General features: G+C 38.3%; 1 protein-coding gene across 2 annotated transcripts in view; it reads left to right on the plus strand.

The window, feature by feature from the left end:
- The window catches only part of LOC149069554 (uncharacterized), a 232,130-nt gene that overhangs the window by 184,820 nt on the left and 22,959 nt on the right, over positions 1-24,351 (plus strand). For both annotated transcript variants that reach the window (XM_089250180.1, XM_089250181.1), the window contains 8 exons: positions 3,022-3,204; positions 12,748-12,864; positions 15,097-15,189; positions 16,127-16,303; positions 19,723-19,773; positions 20,398-20,513; positions 20,689-20,777; positions 22,975-23,087. In XM_089250180.1, coding sequence (XP_089106306.1) covers positions 3,022-3,204; positions 12,748-12,864; positions 15,097-15,189; positions 16,127-16,303; positions 19,723-19,773; positions 20,398-20,513; positions 20,689-20,777; positions 22,975-23,087 — 939 coding nt within the window. The remainder of the gene's footprint in view (positions 1-3,021; positions 3,205-12,747; positions 12,865-15,096; positions 15,190-16,126; positions 16,304-19,722; positions 19,774-20,397; positions 20,514-20,688; positions 20,778-22,974; positions 23,088-24,351) is intronic.

Here is a 24,351-nt window from a genome sequence, read left to right on the forward strand (position 1 = left end):
GGGTATTTATGCGTGTACGTACTTTTTGTTGTTGTTGTTGTTAACTCCTTATGCCGCCAGTATTCTTTAATATTAAATAGGGCATAACAGAAGTTCGCGAAATGGTAAAACGTTTAATACTGAAATAGAAAACTTTGCTTCGAGAGGGGAAACGACTCGAATAAGAACGACTTATTTAGTCAAACAATTATTAAAACTATTGCACATTAATTGTGAGAACTTCAGTTTCAAAATAAGAAAGTGAAGAAGTTAATAGTCTAGGATGAAAACTAATAGTGTCCGTATATCCGGTGTTGTATAGCCCAGAGCTGTCATTAGGGATGTGCGACAGGAGCGGTCGCCCCGGGCTGCGCACTCACGGTAAATTTCTGGAGGCTTTCGCCAATTCTAAAATTATTTCTTGCATTAATTCCGAGAATTTTCATCAGTTCTGGAACTGTTTCTTCGTTAAATTCTGAATTTCCATCAATTCTGCAATTATTTCTTTCACTAATTCTGCAATTCTGAATTTTCATCAATTCTGCAGTTATTTTTTCATTAATTCTGAATTTTCATCAATTCTGCAGTTATTTCTTTCATTAATTCTGAATTTTCATCATCAAGGGGTCCTGGCATTGCCATCCCTATTTCGCACATTGGAAGTGAGATATCGGCAATGAGTGAATATGTAATGAACGATGATTTATTTTACTACACGACTAATTCATTTCATGGCTTCATTGATATTTGAAGGTGAATTTACCTATGTTGTCACGTATTTGATAAAGCCTCGGTCGTGTATGTTTTACTAGAAAGAAAACCGAAGGAATATTAATATTTAAAAGAGAGAAAGAATGGGATGGAAATATTTTCCCCCTCAAAAAGAAAGAAAGTGTGAAACCTTTTCAAAGGGATTCGATAAAGAAAGAAATGGGATGTAAAAAGAAATATGTATTTCATAAAGCATTGAAAAATTGAAAGAATGGGACGATATGTGAGGAATGGTACTTTAAGAATGGAAGAAACATCCAAAAGAATGGTAATTTTTTTGATGGGGAAAAAAATTGAATATAACTTTGGATAAACAAATATATTTGTTTAAGAAAAAAATTGGGAAAACGATTTGAAAGAGTAAGGATAAATTTTGCTTAAAAAATGAAATTGTTTTTTGAAAAATGGAAATTTCCTTTAAAGGACAGGTAGAAAATTTTTTAGCGAAAGAAACGGAAATTATTTTGGATAGTAAAATGATGATGTAATGAATGTAAACGATGTAATGAATGTCTTCAAATTTCAATGAAATGGATGTCTTCAAATTTCAATGAAATGAATGTCTTCAAATTTCAATGAAATGAATGTCTTCAAATTTCAATGAAATGGATGTTTTCGAATTTCAATGAAATGAATGTTCATTGAAAATTGTCGAATCTTCATCGAACTTCATTGAAAACATTTTTTATTGAAGAAAGAAAAATAATTTATTAAAGGAATGGGATAGAAAGGAATTCATGAAAGGAATGGGATAGAAAGGAATTCATTTAAGGAATTGAATAGAAATGAATTTTTCAAGGAATTGAATAGAAACGAATTTTTCAAGGAATTGAATAGAAACGAATTTTTCAAGGAATTGAATAGAAACGAATTTTTCAAGGAATTGAATAGAAACGAATTTTTCAAGGAATTGAATAGAAACGAATTTTTCAAGGAATTGAATAGAAACGAATTTTTCAAGGAATTGAATAGAAACGAATTTTTCAAGGAATTGAATAGAAACGAATTTTTCAAGGAATGAAATAGAAAGGACTATTTATTTAAGGAATGGAATATAAAAGAATTAATTTCAGGAATGAGATAGAAAGGAAAATGAGAATTCCCAAAAGGAATGGAATAGAAAGGAATTCACATAAGGAATGGAATAGAAAGGAATTCACATAAGGAATGTAATAGAAAAGAATTTATTCAAGGAAGGGAATAGAAAGGAATTCACATAAGGAATGTAATAGAAAAGAATTTATTCAAGGAAGGGAATAGAAAGAAATTTATTTAAGGAAGGGAATAGAAAGAAATTTATTTAAGGAAGGGAATAGAAAGAAATTTATTTAAGGAAGGGAATAGAAAGGAATTCACATAAGAAATGGAATAGAAAAGAATTCATTTAAGGAATGGAATAGAAAAGAATTCATTCAAGGAATGGAATAGAAAAGAATTCATTTAAGGAATGGAAATAGAAATTTGCAAAGAATGAAATTATTTTTTTAATGCATTAATTTTCACTGTGAACAATAGATAGAAATTTGTCTAAAGAATGGAAAGGAAAGTATTTAGAAGAATGAAATTACAAGAAAATAGAATGAATTTTTTTTAATAATAAAAAATTCGTTTTTCAGAATAAATGGAAGTTTTTAAATCAATGTCATAAAAAAAATTTTTTTTGAATTAAATGAAATGAAATTTGTGTAAATGATATGAAGTTATTTACTTTTATCAAAAAAAAAATGTGACTGAGTTAAAAAAATACATGTAATAAATTTTCTTTAAATAATGGACTAAATTTGTGAAAAGAATAAAATGGAAAACCTTTTTTTTTTTTGAAAGGATGGGAGCAATATTATTATTATTTTTTAAAAAAAGTACAATATATATTATTTGTAAGAATTTTTTTAGTTAATTGGGAATGAATTAAAAATAAGGTATCAAAAATTAAATAGCGCAGTAATTAGGTTTTTCTTTTCCTCGATGGGGAAAAGAAAAAAAAAACTCATGGGAGGGAAAAAAAATTCCCAGAAAGAATTTTAATAAGAATTAGTAGAAACAGAAATTTAAAAAATTTGACTTCTAGTTTATTTACATACTTGATAATAAGTTGAGTATCATAATTTCTTTCCTTTTTTTAATATTTCAGTAAAAGAGATTTCAGAAATTTTAATCATAAGTTTAAAAATGAGCTCGAGAAACTTTCAGGGACCGTAAAATACTATTTAAGGATACGTGTGCCGTCATATTGTATTTCGAGTGATGCCATATTTTTATATTTAATTCCAGAAATATATGAAACCTCTGAAGAGTTCGGAATACGGCGGAGTAGTCGACGCGGGACTCGTGGACGAGATATTCTTTCAAATCCCCGATATCCTTGGTCACCACGAAGAGTTCTTGGAAGAGCTTCGACAGAGGCTCAGCAAATGGGACAGCAAACAGCGAGTCGGCGACGTGTTCGTTGAAGTAGTGAGTATTTTCTATGTACAGTTGTATCATATTTCCCTACGTATAACCCGCGGATTATACGTTAAAACATCTGATTAATTTCCTGCAGAAGTTCCTGGCCGGACCGATGCTGGAAAGTTTTCCCAGCATAGTCTATCCCAGTGGTTCTCAACCTGGTGCCGTATGGTCCCCTTGTGGTCAGGGCCGTAACTAGGCCGGGACAACCGGGACACTCTCCTGGGCTCCCGAGACGAATGGGACACCCCACAAAAGTTTACACTTGTTTTGCATAATAATAACATTTTCAAGAAGGGCCCCGAGGAAAAGTCTGCCTCGGGACCCTGAGAAGGCACATTACGGCCCTGTCCCTGGTCCTGGGATATTCTAAAAGCGGCATCGGGTGAAAATCAGACGAAAGTGGAGCCACGACAAGTGAAGATGGGCCGCAGAGTACTGAGAAAAAATAAAGTTTCATGTGAAATATTGTGGGAGAAAAATTCGGGTAGGATTATGTCAGCACTTAACAATCGATTAATTATGCAATAGTAATTATGCCATTGTCATCGGCTTTGTCTTGGTTTGGAAACGTGTTGCAGGCCATTTATCTGAAAGTGTGCCTCGGGCAGCTTGAGCGGTCAGGAAATCAGGATTGTTTGGTTTAAACCACGTTGGTTCTAACCATGGCTTTTTTTTTAAATCACATAAAAAAAAAAGTGGCCAAAATATAATTCCCCCCCCCCTTAAAATTATCGTATTGGTTCATTATTTTAGCCAAAATGTTACATTCTTACCACATTTTCTATTCTTGGGGGTACATTCTGATGGTATATCTTTAAATGGTGTAAGATGATATAAGAGGTTTTTTTCTTAAAAAAAATTTCATAAAAGTGGCCTGAATATAAATTTTCTCTCATACTAAGTATTTAAGTTACTGAAAATTATATACAGCATCAAAATTTCTCATTTTTACTGAATTTTATAATTTTGCGCTACATTCGGATGTTCTATCTTAAGCAAATTCATGAATGAGAATTGCATCACACATTTGTGGTGGTGTACATCTCACAGGCTTCATCTCTCAAGTCCTCCCTTCGCTACGCCCTTGTATAGACCTACTCTGATCTGTTGTTGAACAAGCACTTTTGTTCTTTCACCTCAAAGCCAGAACACAGTGGACAACGTATTTAACATTTCTTATGTAAGTTATAGTTGTTTGTTTAAATGACTTCATTTTTGTGATGTTGCCATGAATCACGAAATTGTGCTTTTAACAATACTCCGGATATAACGAACGAATTTTCGGTCCCCTGTAGTTCGGTGGATTCAACTATAATCAATACTACTTAAAACATCATCTTCGATACTTCAGACATCGGACAAAATAATAGTCATTGCCTCGAACTAGACGGAAATCACTGACAACAAAAGACCTTATTTCCCTTCCGGTTAATAAGCATCTAATTGGAATGACAGCAATCCCCTGACGAAACTCCCGACATAGTCGCAGTCGGTGGGTTTCGCAGAAAGTGAACTCTCTTTGATGCAATTTTATTTCAATACACAGTCATCGATGACGCAACGGAGCTCGTCACTGATGGGTGGCTTTGATTTCCACGCAGACACCTCTATTTTGCAAGGATATACGGAAGTCTTAGAAATGTCAATTTCGAATATCATTAATGTCAAGGGGAAGCAAGGTTCAAAGTTTCGTCGAACTTGTCATAAACAGGTTGTGAAACCATGTCTCTGAAAAATATCGTATTGATTTGGATGTACATTCTCTAGATCTAGGATGAGGAGCGTAGGCGGAAACACGGGGAGGGCGGAGAGACAATCGTTTCCCCCCCCCCCCGGTTCACCAAAACATTTGTCTCACTGATCCATCTATAACTTCATTGAAAAGTGCATTGGGACCAGAGGGTAATATCGTAATGTAAGCGACTGTCGTTATAGAACAATGATTCCCAACGTGGGCGTTAACGCCCCCTGGGGGGCGATGGAATGTTCCAGGGAGGCGGTAGAAGCTACGGGTATAGCATAGGATTCTATGGGTGAGATTGCGTTGGGGGGGGCGCTAGGAGAAACAAATTTCTCAAGAAGGGGGCGATGGGACAAAAAAAGTTGGGAAACTGTGTTATAGAACATACATGCTCAACCTGGGATCCGGAACTTTCGCCCCCGACATTTCGTCCACGACAGTTTGTCCCCGACATCCTGCCCCTGGAACGTTTCGTTCCCGTTACATTTGACCCCCGGAAATTTCGCCCCTGACATTTCGCCCAGGTACATTTCGCCCCTGGCGCGTTTGGCCCCGAAAAATTCACACCTGACATTTCACTTGCTCTGAACGTATGAGTGACCGTATGAGTGATTGACTGTGTGAGTGACCGTGTGAGTGATCGAGTGACCGTATGAGTGACCAACTGAGTGTGAAATGGACTGTAGGAGTGCGTTAGTGATCGTACAAATGACTAATCGAGTTGCAGAATGACTCACCACGTGAGTGACCGTATCAACTAGTGTGCAATTGACTTTATGAGTGAATGACCGTATGAGTGACCACGTGACTGACCGAATGGCCGTATGAGTGACCAAATGAATGACCTCATGAGCGACCAAGTGAGTGATCGAGGGATTGACCGTGTGACGGACCAAGGGAGTTACCGAGCGATGAAACATTTGAGTGAATGAGTGACCGATTAAATCTTATGTAATTTTCCAAGTGAGTGACTGAGTGATTGAGCATATGAGTGACCAAAGGAGAGACTGAGTAATTAACCGTAGGACTGACCGAATGGACGTATGAGTGACCAAGTGAATGACTGCATGAGCGACCAAGTGAATGACTGCATGAGTGACCAAGTGATTAACTGTATGAGTGATCAAGTGAGTGATCGTGGGATTGACCGTGTCAGTGACAAAGGGAGTTACTGAGTGATGAAACGTTTGAGTGAATGAGTGCCCAAGAGTGAGTGACCGATTAAATCTTGTATAAGTTTCCAAGTGAGTGACTGAGTGATTGAGCATATGAGAGACCAAAGGAGAGACTGAGTGATTAACCGTAGGACTGACCGAGTGACTGACCGAATGGACGTATGAGTGACCAAGTGTATGACCGCATGAACGACCAAGTGATTAACTGTATGAGTGATCAAGTGAGTGATAGTGGGATTGACGGTGTCAGTGACAAAGGGAGGAATTGAGCGATAGAACGTTTGAGTGAATAAGTGACTGACCGAATGAGTGACCAAGTGAGTGGCTAATTAAATACTGGTGTAAGTTTCCTAGTGAATGATTGAGCGTATGAGAGACCAAAGGAGAGACTGAGTGATTAACCGTAGGACTGACCGAATGGACGTATGAGTGACCAAGTGTATGACCGCATGAACGACCAAGTGATTAACTGTATGAGTGATCAAGTGAGTGATAGTGGGGTTGACCGTGTCAGTGACAAAGGGAGGAATTGAGCGATGGAACGTTTGAGTGAATAAGTGACTGACCGAATGAGTGACCAAGTGAGTGGCTAATTAAATACTGGTGTAAGTTTCCTAGTGAATGATTGAGCGTATGAGTGACCGAGTGGCTGACGGAATGAAAGACAAGAGTGAATGCTTGAATAAATTTGCGAGTGATTGAGCATATGAGTGATCAAGAGAGAGACTGAGTGATTAACCGTATGAGTGATCGAGTGACTGACCGCATGAGTGACCGAGTGGTTAACTGCATGAGTGACCAAGTGAGTGACTGTATATGTGACCGGGTGAGTGACAGTACGAGTGTTCAAGTGAGTGATCAAGGGACTGACCATGTGAGTGACCAAGGGAGTTACTGAGTGATGGAACGCATAAGTGAATGTGTGACCAAGTGAGTGACTGCATGAGTGACCGAAAGATTGATAAAGTGAATGACTGCATGAGTGACCGAAAGATTGATAAAGTAAATGACCGAATGATTGACCCAGTGAGCGATTGAGTGATTGACAGAGTGAGCGATTGAGTGATTGGCAAAGTGCGAGGGTGGAGTGTCTGCAAAGATGATCCTCCTCATCCCCTCCCTTTTTATAGGTGGTTACGTAGCACTGAAAGACCAAGTGACTCACACTTTAATGGATTCTAAGAATTTGGATTTTTCAGTTTAAGCATAAAATATTTTTCCCAAATTTACGACTCACACCGGTGTGGTCACTCACACTATCATTCATATATTCACTCATACGGTCACGCGTACGGTCAAGGTAGGCGAAATGACAGGGGGTCAATTTCCGATTCACTTGATTACTCACTGAGTAACTCATATGATCACTCACTGGGTCACTCAAGTGGTCAGGGCAGGTGACATGTCCGGGGATAAATTTTCAATTCACTCGATCACTCATGTATTCATTCACTCGATCACTCATGTATTCATTCACTTGGTCACTCATGCGATCAAGGGAAGCAAAATGTCACGAGTAAATGTCCAACTCACTTGATCACTCATGTGGTCACTCACTTGGTCACTTGTACCATCATTCATATGTTCACTCATACAGTCACGCGTACGATAACGGCTGGCGAAATATCAGAGATAAATTTCCGATTTACTTGATTACTTACTGAGTCACTCATATGGTCACTCACTGAGTCACTCATACGGTCACTCACTGGGTCACTGATATGGTCAGGGCAGGCGAAAGGTCAGGGCGAAATTCCCGGTGTGAAATTTCCGGGGGCTAAATGTACCGGGGTGAGATGTCAGGGGCGAAATTTCCGGGGGCCAAATGTATTGGGGACGAAACGTGCCAGGGACGAGATGTCGGGGACGAAATGTCGGAGGCGAAATATCGCGGCAGTTTCAGAGCACTTAAGCGGCCCGCGGTGCTGTTCCACGTCACTTGAGTTACCAGCGGCACATTTCCACATGTGCCACAGTCACCTAGGCAAAGTTTCATAGCAGTTAAAAGTGGCCCACGTCACATTTCCATATGATTCAAATGGCCAGCGGCAAATTCCCAGATCACTTCAGTAACCGGCGGTGCAGTTCATGAGCACTTAAGCAGCTCGTGATTCAGTTTCACATGATTTAAGTTATCCGCGGCACAGTTAAAGCTCACTCAAGCGGCCCACGCCACAATCCTACATGACTTAAGTTATCCGCGGCACATTCTCAGATCGTTCAAGTGGCCAGAGACACGTTTTCAAACCAGTAAAGTGGCTCGAACTCTCCTAAACGTTGTGTACCCTTGTTATAGAGCGGGCATCTTCAACCCTTACTCGCGCGCACCACGGTGCTTGCTCCCTAAAGCACCCAGAGTGCTCGATACCGATTTCATGCTCGCGAGCACGCGAGCACTTGATCAACGTTCCAATTAAATACTTTGTACAAATTTGCGTTCTAAGATTGAAATCATCCTGCATTCGTATGTCGAACTTGCCAAAAACGGGGTGCTCTTCTTTTGATGATGGATACAAGCAGTGCTCACGACTAGCAAAAATTTGAAGACCTCTGTTATATAGAGGGTATCGTTATATAGGATTTTCACTACAATTACACAATGAACCAAGTCGAACTTTTCCAAGCAACATCCAAAATCATGTGGTGGGTTATGTCTTGATGATTCATTTCAAGGTCGCAAGATCGTAGTGGGGGGGGGGGGCAGCCTTGGAAGGTCTGGTCTCACCCCCCATCCCCGAAATCTGAGAAAATGACTGAAGAAAAGGGGGAAAAGATGGGCCAAATCTATTGTTTTTTATCACTTTGGTCTCCCGAACGAAATTTCTGGGGCTATGGGCCTGCCTCACTTTATACCATAGCATAGACTAACCGACCGTAGACTAACGATATATATACTGTATTATATAATGTATTGTATGCACTGTATATGTATTATTATTACTATACGGTTCCAACTTACGAACAGGTGTGCGGATAGAAATGCGTCGTAATTCAGTAACGGCTGTATATAACCCCATTCCTATTTGTATATATTTGCTTCATTTCAATTCATACACGAATTCTCGATTCTGGCTATTCAATATATCGATTGGATTATGTGTTACACCTCTAGTGCTGCAGTGATATTAGCGTGTTTCTACCGCCACGAGATGAAATTTCCCTCGAGAGCTTTAACGCTGCTCGCTTTTTTTTTATATTTATTATCTTGCTTGGTTGTAATTGAACTTCAGGTCCTCTTATTGACAGATGTTGGCGAAGTAAATGATGTCGGACCGAGACTATTATTATTAATAGTGTTTACATATTGGCATGTGTCAAGAGTAATTCTTTCTTCCTTTCCCCCCCCCCCCCGTTCCCATATCGGCTTCGATGTTATCCATACTCATGAACTCGCAATTATTAGATTATTCATGAATGTAACTGAAAAGACCCTTTTCTTCAAGAGACGCGGAAGTAAATATTAAAAAAATAATAATAATGATTTTCAATTCGTGGTTTGATCCCCGAACAACGGTGAAAAGCTCAAAGAACGATTAAATCTATGGTGTTTAACCTTTACGAGAGCGCGAGGCCAATTCATTGGTTTGAAAACATACCACGGGCCACTTAGGAATGATCTGTAAACGTGCTGCGGATCACTTAAGTGCTCCGGAATTGTGCCACGGGTCACTTAAGTGATCTGGAACTGTGCAGCATTTAACTTGAGTGATGTTGAACTGCACCACAGGCCGCTTAAGTGCTCTGTGTTGTGGTTCACTTAAGTTATCTTTAAATATAATTTAGGAGATGTGAAATTGCCCTGTGGGTCACTTAAGTAATTTGTAAATGTTCCGCTGGTCACTTAAGCGCTCGGAACTGCGCCGCGGGTCACACGAGTGATCTGTAAATATGCCGCGCGTACCTTAAATGATCTGTAAATGTGCCGAGGGTCACTTAAGCGATCCGTAAGTGTGCAGTTTAGTTCATTTTTAAAAATTAGGTTTGAGGTCACGGGTCACATCACATTACTCCGAGGGATTTGGCCCACAGGCCAAGGCTTCAGCATGTATGGATTAAACTGCAATGAATCACGTGACGAAGTCCCGGGAGGGAGGGGGGGGGGTTGTTGAGTTCATTTCTGAAGTCTTTCCCAGTTTTCTGCGGACAATCATTCACAACCAGATACTTCACAAGGTGGAGTGAAGTAATCTGTGAATTTACTACAATGAAATTCCCGATAGATTCTCTCGGTGGACCAGGAAAAAATATAATTATAGCGAGGTATATTATCGTTATATCGAGACGCAGCAATAGCATCACACGCCACCAGATTTATGCTGTTGTTGACATCTCTCCAAGTCCGCGTTGCGAGTACCACCAACAAATGCACTTTGTTGTATTTATTCGCTGCAAAAATCGTAAGTAATTAATCAATTGATAAAACCCAGATGTTTAGTACGAAGGTTTTAAGAGCTGAGACTGATGCGAAAATGAATTAATTCAACTGCCTCTGTGGGGGCGAGAGAACTGCCGGCCACCTATGCGCACCTTCCCCTCCCCTCCGTGCGTAGATACTTATATGATCTACGTTTATATGATCTAACGTAAAACTACGTTATACTTATATGATCTATATTGGTTGTAGGTTATAAAGGAAAAAAAGGTGCTCAAGTTCAGTGGTTCTCTACCAGGGGCCTCATTAGGATATTCCAGGAGGGCCACGGAAGAAAATCTCGCAGAAGCTGCTAATGAGTTCCCGCGAAGTCATCTATAAAAGGAGTGACAAAGAAAATTTAATTTCAAACAAAATGCATGTGAAATATTTTCTAGCAATTTTTGCCCCGTTTGAGTAACATTAAAATAAAGACTTTATTGATTTTTGACTGGTTGGCAGGATATTTCAATTATACATAGGAATATGAGTGCAGTAGTTGAAAGATGAAATTCAGCGCAAAGTATGAAAAGTTTTAAGAGTTTCACGAAAACAAGCACGATTTGTGTGTGTGTGTGTGTACTCTTATCTAATTTCTCATAAGTAGGGCTCTGATTTTTATGAACTAAAGATGAAACGTCGTTGCTAATAACTTATCAGCAACGACGTTCCATCTTGAGGTAATAAAAATCAGAGTCGTAGTCATAAGCTTGGATTATCAATAATTATAAGGTTTCGAGATGAATGCATTTATGTACAGTGTCATGATTGAGAGTGGCATTTATTTGAAGACAGCCAACCGGAAAACAGCGTTAAATGCGGATTCCTCCGTTTTTCGAATTCGAATATCTCAGCAAATATCGCACCAAGAAACGTGGAATTTTTTTGTTGGCATCAGGAGAGATAGGACAACCTTTGTAATTGGTGGGTTTTATAAGCACAGGGTGTCCGTATAAAAAGTTAGCATTTCAATTTTAATAATTATAGAACCCTTTGCAACATGAATGATATATCTGAGTGTGTGTGTGTGTGCGTGCGTGCGTGCTACACGTTATTTGGATAATTTTTCCTAATTGAAAGTACGCCTCTAAGATGAACAGTTTGCCAGTAAGATACGCCCTGTTACCTACGCACCCTGTATATTAAATATAGTAGTGTCTGTTATGTGAAATATTGTGTTGCGTTTAAGCCAACTAAGACGTTGCTTCGTTCGCTTGCGAAAGAGAGGGGCCACATTATGACCGAAAATCTCGCCGTATCGAAATTAAAATCAAAATAAATCGATAATTTTCTTATTTGAAATCTGATTATTTATAATTTCTGATTTGTTTGAAACTCTGAGAATGAATCATTATATATTCAAGAATTATTTAAACTCGTTTTTTCCCCTTCAAATGAGTAGTTTTGTCACTGCGTGCATGATTTCTCTAAGAATGAATGGTTCAGACAAATATTTTAAAATATATTTCTCAAATTTTAATTTCTTTTCAAATTTCCGGCTAATTTCTTATCAATTCAGAGTAGGACCGCAACGTGACCTTGATATATGCATCATAATTGAAAATGACGTGAAGGTTGAACTTTTAATTTTCAATTGCATGGCTACTTTCTCCATCACTACTTTTATCTACACGAAGAGAATAAAACTGCTTGGCACCACTTTTGCGATTTTTATCATTATAAGAATGCGTATTTTGAAAGCTACAACTGATATTTGTAGATCAAACTATATAAAAATTTACTCCAAAAAAATGTAGTTTGTAAATAATTCAAATTTCATCCAGTGCAGTAACTTGATGACATTATGCCGTCTTCAAGCGCAAAGTATACATTGATTGAAAATAATTTATTACATTTTTATACTGTGTTGTATATTATGTTTATTTTTCTTTTGAATTATTTTCATAAATTAAAAATTAATTACGTTCAAACTCAAATTTATACTTCAAACAATATTTGAATAACCACCTTCTTACGGAAAAACGGTGGGGGGGGGGGTGCTAGGAAATTGATCATAACGATGAATGATTGAAAGGGGCTCACATGGGCAAAAAAATAGTTGAGAACCACTGCTCGAGTTTATGATACTTCATTGTATTCATGCTTATTTTTAAATGGTGATGACTGAGAAAAAATACTTTGAATTTGATTTATAATTAGCAATAATACACACAGCTTGATAATTAAAAAACAATATCTTGTTTATTTTTTCTTTGCAGTTCACGAAACAAGAAGTCATTGATACGTATACGGCCTTCATAAATAACTGGAAGTCAGCGAAAGACGCCATAAAGATCGCCTCTCAGGCAAAACCTGCTTTCGCCAGGTTCCTTGAGGTATCACACATTCAACTTTTTCCAGAGATTTCTTTTTAAATAAATTCTAGTTCAGTTTATCCCCATTGATTATGATATATATTTTTTATACATAAACTATGTACTTTTAGATATTTTGTTCAGAAAAATATTGCTGAGAGCACGGCCGCGCAATTAGATGATTGGTCAGCCGGGGCAAGCATGCGTTTTAGCGCCCCCTCATAATGTTGAACGAGAGATTAAAGAGTGAAATTTGCGCTCCCCCCTAGTGTGGCACCCGGGGCACCAGATCCACCTGCACCCCCCTTAGTTGCGTCTCTGGCTGAGAGTGTTGTTGTTGTCGATATTGTTGTGGGAAAATGTAATTGCCGTCATTATAGTTATTGAAAGCATTATAGATTTCACTATTCTGGACTCTCATCGTGAAGATCCAGGTTCGAACCTCTTTATCGGCCCAATGATGGTCGGCTGAAACTGGTATTCAGCGGTTTTCCACCTTCAAAGCGCGAATGCGAGACGGTCTCCTACTTCAAAAAGTCTCTCTGCAGGGAGCAGGCAGCCTTCAACACAATACTTTCATGACATAAAAATTCAAGCACTCAACTATCTTTATTTCAAAACATCGAAAAAAATGGCAGCACTAAGAACGCGAAACATTCATAATTCTGACAACATAAATATGTTAGGGCCACATATACACGAAGCACGTTCTGGCAGGCACCAATTTCATAGACATTCCGCAGGGAAATGTGTACAATGTGCACGTCCAGTGAAATAGTGTAGTAATTGTCAACATTGTTATTGAAGTTATTGTTGTTTTCTAGTTATTTTAAAACATTGTTGCCACCAACAATTTGTTATTAAAATAACTGTTGTTAATGCTGGAAAATTAGTCGTTGTTCACCAAAAATATTGTTGCTGAGATCGTTGTTGTCAATATCATCATTGAAAACCTTAGCCATCAGCATTGTTTGAAAAAGTATTGTTATCAAGTAGATCAAGTATTATTATCGAGTAGACCAAGTATTATTATCGAGTAGACCAAGTATTATTATCGAGTAGACCAAGTATTATTATCGAGTAGATCAAGTATTACTATCGAGTAGAAAAACAATTCTTATCGTTCTTAACAATTAATATCGAGTTGAGAGAATGTTAAAACTTAATTATTAGGTTGAGAAGAACAGGGTCCTTATATATCCAGACCACCGTTCAAAAATACTTCCTTCCATAAAAATTTATTAATCATCTAATAAATAAAATCATTCAAAGTGTTATCAAGGACCTTGTCCATTAATATTGTTGTTTGAATTGAATTAAAAACAATTGCTAAAACACTATGATTACCAAAAACGTTTTTTGTATAGGATCTTTAAACAATGGTAAGAAGATAACACGAGATGAATTATCAAACTATTTACTATCACCAGTATTCAAAGCAGTCTGTATAGAGCTGAAATCAGTTTAATGAGTTGATTTCGATTACCTGTTGAGAAATTATCCTGTTAACAGAAATGTTCTTTTCTATAGCCTCTCTTCTATACAGGGTGACCTGTAATTGCTACCACGGCCTCTATCTCATCAACCGTCCATCGTAGCCTCGTTAAATCTGGGTAAAATTGTTTTACCCGCATTTAGCGTAGTTCTTTTTTTTTTCTCCCAAATTTTCTCCGATTTTCGAATTCGAATATCTCTGCAAATATTGCACTTAAAACATGGAATTTCTTCTGTTAGCCTCAGGAGATTCAGAGCGACAACTTTCTAATTGGAAGTTAGAGCATGGTATAAGACAAAAAATGGTATGGTATTAGAGAACGTATAAAAATTTAGATTTTTTTATATTTGTGAAACACTGTATTTTCACTCTCAAAGCTGGTGCAGGGTAAGGGTGTGAACATAGTACATCCGTATTTCAGATTCTGGAAACCTGCGTCGTCTCCGACTGATTAAAAACCCGAATTTCAAGTTTAAAAAAGTTGAGAAATTCGGGTTTTTAACTAATTAGAGACAACGCGGGTTTCCAAAATCTGAAATACGGACGCACTATGTTCACACCCTAAGTTTTGAACGCTTGTTAAGCATTTTTACATTGGAATCATACCTAAGACAGACGGTTGATGAGATAAAGGCCGTGCTAGCGCTCACAGAACACCCGGTATAATCAAAAATGATGTTTAGTTGTGACTAAGAATTGGGAGTGAATAATAATTTATAATTTTTTGTCTCTTCAAAATGTTCACCTGACCGATCCAGCACATGACAAGGGAGCACAAAGGTAAACTCACGCTCGATGCTTTGCTCATTATGCCAGTTCAAAGGATTCCTCGGTACGAGTTACTTATCAAGGTAATTGATCATATCCGTGAGTGTACATAAATTATTCAGAAAATGTGTGATGAGAATATGACTTATTCTGAAAATGTGATATGCATCATATATTCTAAAAATATGATGAATGTACGCAAATTATTATGAAAATATGATGAGTACACGTAAATTGCTCGAAAAATATGATGAGTACACGTAAATTGCTCGAAAAATATGATGAGTACACGTAAATTGTTCCAAAAAGATGATGAGTACACGTAAATTGTTCCAAAAAGATGATGAGTACACGTAAATTGTTCCAAAAAGATGATGACAATACGCAAATTGTTCCAAAAATATTATGAGTACACGTAAATCATTCTAAAAATATTATGCACAAATTGTTCCAAAAATATGATGAATACGTGAATTGTTCTGAAAATTTGATACGGAAATTATTATTTCGAAAATGTGATGAGAATACACAAATTGTTTCAAGAATATGAAGAGTATAGGCAAACTATTCCGAAAATATGATGAGTATTTGTAAATTATTCCTTAAATATGATGAGTGCGTAAATTTTTCTGAAAAATATGATGAGTGTACGTAAATGTTTCTGAAATGATGATTATACGTAAATGTTTCTGAAATGATGATTATACGCGAAATATTCTGAAATGATGATTATACGCGAAATATTCTGAAATGATGATTATACGCGAAATATTCTGAAATGATGATTATACGCGAATTATTCTGAAATGATGATTATACGCGAATTATTCTGAAAATATGATGATTATACGCGAATTATTCTGAAAATATGATGATTATACGCGAATTATTTTGAAAATAATGATGATCTTGGCTTATATATTTTGTCGCCATTATCTCTACTATTCTTTGTGTTGGTTTCTCGCTCGACCGGTCGATTTACTATAATATTATTCTTTTGTCCCGAAAAATCTCCCATAGGAACTTCTGAAACACACGCTTGCGGAACATCCGGATCATCGGCTCCTAGTAGCAGCTCAGCGCGAAGTTCACGATCTGGCGCTCAAGATCAACAGGATGGAGCGCGAAGCTCTGCAATTGGAACAGATGCAACAGAGGCTCAAAGACATCGAACAGCTCATCGACGGTGTCGTCGACGTGAGTTCCTTCGATTTTTCCAGTGAAATTTCTCTGAATAGAATGATCTGAAGTGAAAAAAAGAAAGATTTACATGAGTTTTTATCCTACAATTTAATAAAACAGATCGGGAAAGTGGTATCGAAGAATTTAGTCACTGATTATATTTTAATTCTTCGACAATGATTGCGAAGTTATTTTTGAATATCATGTCACTGATTATCCCTATTTCTTCATCGCCGATGATGATTACGAAACGATGTAGAGCAGTGTTTCTCAACCGCCGGGCCGCGTCTTAGTACCGGGTCCTGACACTAGTCACACCGGGCCGCGGGAGTGATTCGCAGTTTAATTTTCCCCATTAATTTCTCGTTAGTTGTGTGTATTTCCGGGCCTTTCACTTACACAAAAGAGATATACCGGGCCGCGGGCTTACAAAGGTTGAGAACCGCTGATGTAGAGTATCTCGTCGCGTATGATCCCCCTATTTCTTAATCGGTGACGAATACGATGTTCCCAAATACATTACTCTCACCCCCCCCCCCCCCAATGAGTATGTATTCCATTTAAATACGTGTTACAGTGAACGAAATCTCGCTACAACGTTACTCGATATAACGATAATTCCTCTATAACGATATTTTTCTAAACCGTGTTTGGGGCATTGCCTCTAATCTCAGGGACGTACAGAAAAAAAAAAATCAAATGAGAAGAGAGCCATGGGGTCTTGCTCGTGGACGAAGGTGGGGGCCCAGATGAGATGAGGAGTGCCTACTAGAAGGGAGTCTGATCGAAAGAGAGCCATGGGCGAAAAAAGTTTAAGAAACTGCTCTAGGTAGAGGGAAAAAAACGAATCATAGAAAATCTAATTCGTCGACCGGGATGACGCACTTGAACGCTTTTGTAGGTCCATCGCCCATACGTCTTTTTTTTATGCTGACATGCGTGTTTTTTTCCTCTGATTCCTGGAGGAGAAACTTGAAATCTTATTTCTGTTCCTAAACTGAACATTTCCCAAAAAAGTTTTTTCTTCCTTTTTTTCTTTACTTGGAGAAATGCATTTTCCTGTTCCATATTTTACATTGAGCCTTTATTCTTTATGTATATTCTTTTTCCTGCATCGGATATTGTTTATTTTCAATGCAAAGAAAGAATTTGTTTTAAAATATATGAATGATATGCTCTCTAAGGAAGGGAAATGTCAGTGCTTCTGTAACGTATTGGCCTAGTGTGCTCGCTTGGATTGCGAGGGGACGGTAGTGCGATTTTCCGTAGAGCAGGGATTCTCAACCTATTGTGTTCCATGGACCCCTTATGCCAATAACATGAAGTCCGAGAACCCTCCGTGCGAGTTAAATAAAGGCCAAGGACTCCTTTTCAAAACCAACGTTCATCATACAGAAATGTGAAAACAATGAGTTGATTAATTTCTCGTTCAAGCTCACGCACCCCTCTGAAACTCTCCAAAGAACCCCAAGTAAATGCTCTAGCGCATAGTGTCCCAAACTTTTTGTTTTTCCTATCGTTCTCTTCTTCAGAAATTATTTATCTCATCACTCCCCAACTCAAGCAAACCCATACGATCCTATGTTACACCCGTAGCTTGCATCTCCCACCGGGGGGGGGGGGGGGTGATATTGCCCACTTCGGGGAACATCGCTCTAGCAGAACCCTTGAGGGTTATGAGGCAGATCTACGGAACCCAAACAAATTTTGAATATTTCTCTAGCATATGAGGTGTCCCGTAAAGTTCGCTGAAGTGGGATTCAAGAAAACTCACTCCTAGAGAGAGTGAATAAAAAGATTTTCGATCGTTTTTTTTTACGACGAATTCAAATTCAAGTTTATTAATCTACGTCAAAACAATGCATATTCATATGTGACGAAAGACGTAACTCTCCCTTGTTAATACGACAGATACGGAAAACTGGCTGAGTGAGTAGATATCGATTTGTTTCAGGAAAGGAAAATTCATCTCAGCCCTCATGGGGACTCGAACCCCTGTCTCTTGGGTCTGAGAAGAATTTTCCTTTCCTGAAACATCGATATCTCCTTACTCAGACAGTTTTCCGTATCTATCGTATTAACAAGGGAGAGTGACGTCTTTCGTCATATACCGCCGCATATTGCAATTTATGATTTTGCCAAAGTAGAAATTGTATATGACTCGCAAGCCGTTTCCGGGCTATCAGGCCATGGTCTAGGAAATTTTCTTCCTAACGTTTCGCCCACATCTGTGGCAGACATCTTCTGAGGTTAAACAGACATGCCAAAGATGTGGGCGAAACATTAGGAAGAAAATGACCTAGAACATGGCCTAATAGCCGGGAAACCGCTCATAAGTGGTGTTGAGGTGTCTGTGAGCTATTTGGTTTATTAATTTTTCTTCTGCTTTGTTTGAGAGTTCAAAAACTCATTTTGTATCAATGTTTTGAGTAGCCATTAAAAACTTCTGTCTGGATGGGAAAAATAATTTCGTATTCACTATTTTATATGGTCTTAGACTATTCATTGTACAGTAACTAACACTCATCATTCAAAATTATGGTGCACATTTTGTGTATGAGTGAAACAACAGTTTGCATAACAAAGCAGTTGCATAAACAGGTTTATTCTAGTTCAGTGGTTCTAATGCTGCCCAATAGCATTCAGTCAACTTCTGTATCTTTTTAGGACATGCAGAGGCATAAACAATGTTTTACAAAGCTCTGCAAAGAGCAGGAATTGAAAATGGTTCATTTGTCAAAAACGATGATCCTGGCAATTCAACAGTAATGTGTATATAAAAATTCCTTTTAAAAAAAATAGATAGTGAGAAAGAGTGGACAGACTTGACTTTGGAAGACTCCTCGAAAAAATGAATGTAATTTATATTGTGAAGAGAGACAGAAAAAATAATTATCTGTGGTTGCTAGTGCGCTGTTTTGACCCGAAATTGTTCTTGTTACCAAATCATTTCTTGTCATTTTGCTTTGGCTCCACAGTCAGTTTATTGGATACTAAAATAGTGCTAGGAAGAAAATTTTATCTTCAAATTTTTAAAAAATAAAATAAATAAATATTCAAGTGATTTTTTTTATCGTGCTATGATTATATTATCTGAGTGGTAACCCCCCTCCCCCGCCCCGCGGGACTCTACTTTTTCTAATTTTTTGAGTGGGAGCCCCTATGAGCGGGATGTTTAGACCCCCTTCGCCTGGTTAAATTATCTCTGCCATGAAGGCATGTAGAGTTTTCCTTTCAAAAATTCAGCTCTGCGTCGTATCCAGTTATCTATACTTTGGTTGAATTTTGATTTTTTAATATAAGCCATATGAAAGAGACATTTTCTTAATTACGTCAAATTACAGTAGGTATACGAAAAGTGCATCATTTAGCATAAAAGTACTATTCAGTATGATGTATAAATTGGGAAGTAATTTTTTTTTTATTATTTCCAGCTGATGCAACCTGACAGGGGTTTTATCAGGCACGATATGGTCAATTTACCTGTAAGTATACCTTGTTGATTCAACTTGGTTTTTTTTTTACGTGAATATTTCAAATCTGTACTGTTATTGTTGATGTTGATCTTCCCCATATTGTGTGTGTTCCGTATAAAAATCAACATCCTTCGACACGTGTTAACAGATTTAGTTTACACATGCGCACAAAACGCAGCTCGATGTGAAGGATAGACTAATTTATAATTTTTGTAAAACTTTGACATACACCAGAATTGTCTCTTGATCTCTATGGGTGGTTTTCTGAATTATATAATTATTATTTATTTTTGTATCCACGATAAACGATACATTTCTCAGCAACAACTTTTTTTGATCTTTTCCTAGGGTTGCTATTTTTCCGGGGTATCCCTCATCGTATATCTTGATTGTTTTTTTAATTTCTTTCTTTTAATTTCATATTATTTTATATCCATGATAAAGGCCTCCATACCATACTCTTGTGACATTTGGGGAGGAATTTCGAAAGAAGAAATATTAAAAAAAAAAAGAATTCATGATATTATAGAGAGGTGAACCCATTATATTGTAAGCATATAATTTTTAAGGAACTGTTTTGATGTTTACGATTTTGATTTTCTGATCGGTTTCTTATACGATCATTCTCTTCAGGGAAGTCTGGGTACGAGGAAAGAGCGCTGCTTGTTTCTGTTCACAGATTTGCTCTTGGTGACGAGCATGAAGAGGAAGAGCGGTACAATGAGGAAGCCTTCTTCATCGACGTCTTCGTAAGATACTATTCCATCATATTGAAAATTTTTTTAACAGGATTTCATAATTGATACGACGGAATTTCACGTTGTTGTAAAAATATATAACCAGTCACGCGATACAGTTAAGGGCGCATGTCTTGAATGAATGTTAATTTTTTCTTTTTTTTCTTCTTATCTTAATGTTTTGCAGTAGCTCACCGAATATTTTGAATAGCCTAGAAATGAACAAGTACAAATTGTTAACCAAGTTTTCTCTGGACAATTTGGACATCACCAAAAGTACGTTCATATTTATATTCACAAAAATGTAATTTATTTTATGCCTCTAAGTTATATTGCATGCACATGGAAACTTAAACACCTAGTGCAGTATCGCATCCACATGCAGTGAAGTGCCTATACAACGATAATCAACGCACCGAAGAAATGTACCTGTTGTTTCGGTGAGTTTGTACTTGAATCTACCATTGACACTTTAAATCTGTACCAGTTCACCCGCCGTGGGTGAAATGTTAGAAATTAATCGGAAGAAAACAGCCAAGCAGCCCATAAGTTCTTGTTTTTCATTGTCCCAGCTGGTTACTCAGCAGGTCAGGTTCTAGATGTTCTACCTGTATCTAGGAGGTCCGGTGTTTGGTTTCATGAAAAAAAAAGATGTCTTCACTGATACAGTATGAACTGATACTAACCCTGGCATAATTATTTTCACTGATCCGCGTTAGAAACGTCATAGTGCTTTTCACTGAACTCAATACCGCACCCTTTTTCATAAAGTAGAGGCTTCACTTCAATTTTTAGCAGGTGCAAATGCCTTTCCCATAAGAGAAAAAAAAAATGTTCCACTAAGAAGTTAGCTTTACGAAATTTTCGGGCTCGTCATTGCCAGATTACGAAACATCCGAGATATCACGTACATAGGCATCCGAACCTAGGGGCTGAGGTCATTTGAGACCCCCAATAAATTTTGTAAAGTGGCTGAGCCCCCGCCGTACGCGCTTGTCCCATATATACGGAAGGATGACCAGCAACTTTCAGCCCCCTCCCCAGCCAATGTTTTCTTCTTGCCAGCGCCTCTGATCACCTATATGCCGTTGAGAGCGTTAATGTCTTTACAAATATTACAATGTGCAAGTTGCCTATGTTTCCATTGCCCATATGAAGGTGAACGGAACGCGATGAACCTCTCTGCTATTATACGAAGTACAGATGACTGGATACCAAGCGAAGATAATTTGTCTATTGACAGCCTACTAACTCAGCAACAGCTCGCAACGAAATCAAAATTATCTTCGTTTGGTATCCAGTCATCTGTACTTCGTATATTAGCGGAGAGGCTCGTCGTTTCGTTCTACGTCGCTATCTCTGGGGCTAATTTCGTTGCGAGCTGCTGCCTGCTGCTGAGCTGAGTTAGGAGGCTGTCTATTGCGCAGTCCCGTTATGCCCTCAGTGATCTTAGGAAAGGATTTTCCTGCCCTCTGTAGCTTAATGGCAGAGCACGCGAGGTTATTGGTTCGATCCCCCCTCACAGAAGAGTGTCACTTTTCTTTCCAGTCATTTTCGCTTGGTATCCAGTCATCCGTACTTCGCATATGAAGGTGGCTTATTTTGTGCACTGAAGCCCAGTTATTCAGATAATTTGGTGTAAACAACAACAGAGCTGTTCCCTAATGCATGTGGTTTACTGCTATTAGAACATGTTTGCATTTTATTTGATGCAGTGGCTTTCGAGGTAAACATTTACCAACTGTTTATTCGTTTGAAGTCTGGTCACTATTATATGCAGTACAGAGCAGGCACGTATCCAAGGTCACGTGTCAGGAGGGGCAACTAGCTGTGTGTACGTTCGTAGGATCGTCCCATATTTTACGGGATAGGCAAATTTCCTCTATATTATTCGGATCTTGGAATGGCCGATCGCCGTTATCGCCCACCTCTGGATCTGCTCCAAGTGCACGATAAAAAGTCTCTGCAGGAAACCGCAAACCTCTCCTACACAAAAACTTGCATCATTTACCGCGATTCCTACCTCTAATTCCGGAAGAAAGATGGCTAATGGTTATATATATACTGACTACATAACGGGCATAACCCTAAATACATTATACACTAATAATGTAAGGAACAACATATAACAATTAACAGCATCACATAAGTTTCCAATGCAGTATTTGTTAGAAACTCCTTAGAGGAATGTGCATGAGAAGCATGCTGGTGTAGTGGTAACAGAGCATAGACGTACATAGAAACAACTGACGTATAGGGTATGTAAATTCAGTTATCATTGGCATCATTTCATCAATCCTTACGTTCAGTTATCATTGATTTAATCCCCAATTTCATGAAGGATTGACATGGTTTGCTTTCGTATTAATAGTTATGCCACTATCGATAGTGTTCCAATTACCGATGTCGAATCGTTCTTTTTTTCCCCCCATCCTTCGTAACTCTTACGCCAATCGAATTCCTCAATTTACAGGCGCTGACAACAATTGTCGGAAGCTTTTGAAGGATATCGAAAATCTAGAAGAAGACGTTTCGTTGCTCAACCAAATCGGTGACCTGGCATCTAGCCTCAACGCTCAGCATCAGGTATACAAATCCCGATCAATTGTTCCGTGTTATAATGTGTATCTTTTTTTTTTAAATGATAGTCATGATCTAATCGAAAACGTCCCAACTAATTCGGGGGGGAAGGTATATCTGTTGGCACTCAGATATGCATGGGGACATCTGATATACCCCCCCCCCCCATCAATTTGCCAGAATTTTTGTTGTTAGAGAACGTACGTGCGTAACAGAAGTACGAGGTTTGTTCAAAAAGTATCCTACCATAATTTTTTTTGACGTAAACCAATGAAGCTAGGAAATCTTGGTTTAGCGTTCGTATGTAAGCAATCCTAGTGCTCAAGCTTGAATTTTTTTCCTACCTGCAGAAGCTGCCAGTCCCTGGCAGACAGCCGATGAGTGAGGAAGTGAGTGCCTTGTCACATTTTTGTCTTTGCCAGAATGGTAGAAAAAACTTGAACAACGCTACTGCAGTAATCATGATGAAGTTGCCTATTGCGATGCAGAACTTCTTGGTAGTACTCCTTTGTAATGGTTGTGCCGTGCGGTGCGTACTCTTACTGAACCACTCCGAACCACTAGCGTCAAAGAAGACAGCCATCATGATTTTGACATTGTATCTCCTGAAGACCAAATCGACAGTCAAAAAGGGAATGAACGGATCCAATGCTAATGCTCGCCTTGTCTGCGAATTTTCTGGCCGGGATTCGATGATCCTACATTACCAGAGTCCTCACTTGCTCAATAACAATCTCATTTCTGTATGTCGAGGGTCTACCAGAGTATATGGACTTCACGCTCCATTGATGTGCGGCCATCTTTGAAGGAGTTGCACCCACTACTTTATCTGTGTGGGTGCCTATTTCTTCATCTCCGAAGTTCTATTGAATCTTGCGGATTGTTCCCACTCGGAAATCATCAAACTTACCCAGTGGAAAATCAAAATTTAATGCTGTTATTAAACGCGTTATTAAATAATAACTTTGTTCAAGTTTGTCCTGCCATTTTGTGAAAAACGAAAATGCGACACAACGCTCGCTTACATTTTCTCACTCATCGACCATCTGCCTGCGACTGGCAGCTTCTGCAGGCAGGTAAAAATTTAAGCATACGCACTAGGTTTGAGTACATACGTGCGCCAAACCATGCCTCCCTAGCTCTTCATTGGTTCACGCACAAAAAACTATGGTCGGATACTTTTTGAACAAACCTTGTATGAAGGCGCTTTGCTTGCACAAGTATTCCCTGCTTACATATAATTTTTGTTCCAGAGGTGTCATTACTCAAA

This window comes from Pholcus phalangioides, unplaced genomic scaffold, assembly GCF_987345545.1.
Source record: "Pholcus phalangioides strain wild (caught in Gottingen) unplaced genomic scaffold, Ppha-v1.0 ptg000022l_1, whole genome shotgun sequence".
Classification (NCBI taxonomy): Eukaryota; Metazoa; Arthropoda; class Arachnida; order Araneae; family Pholcidae; genus Pholcus; species Pholcus phalangioides.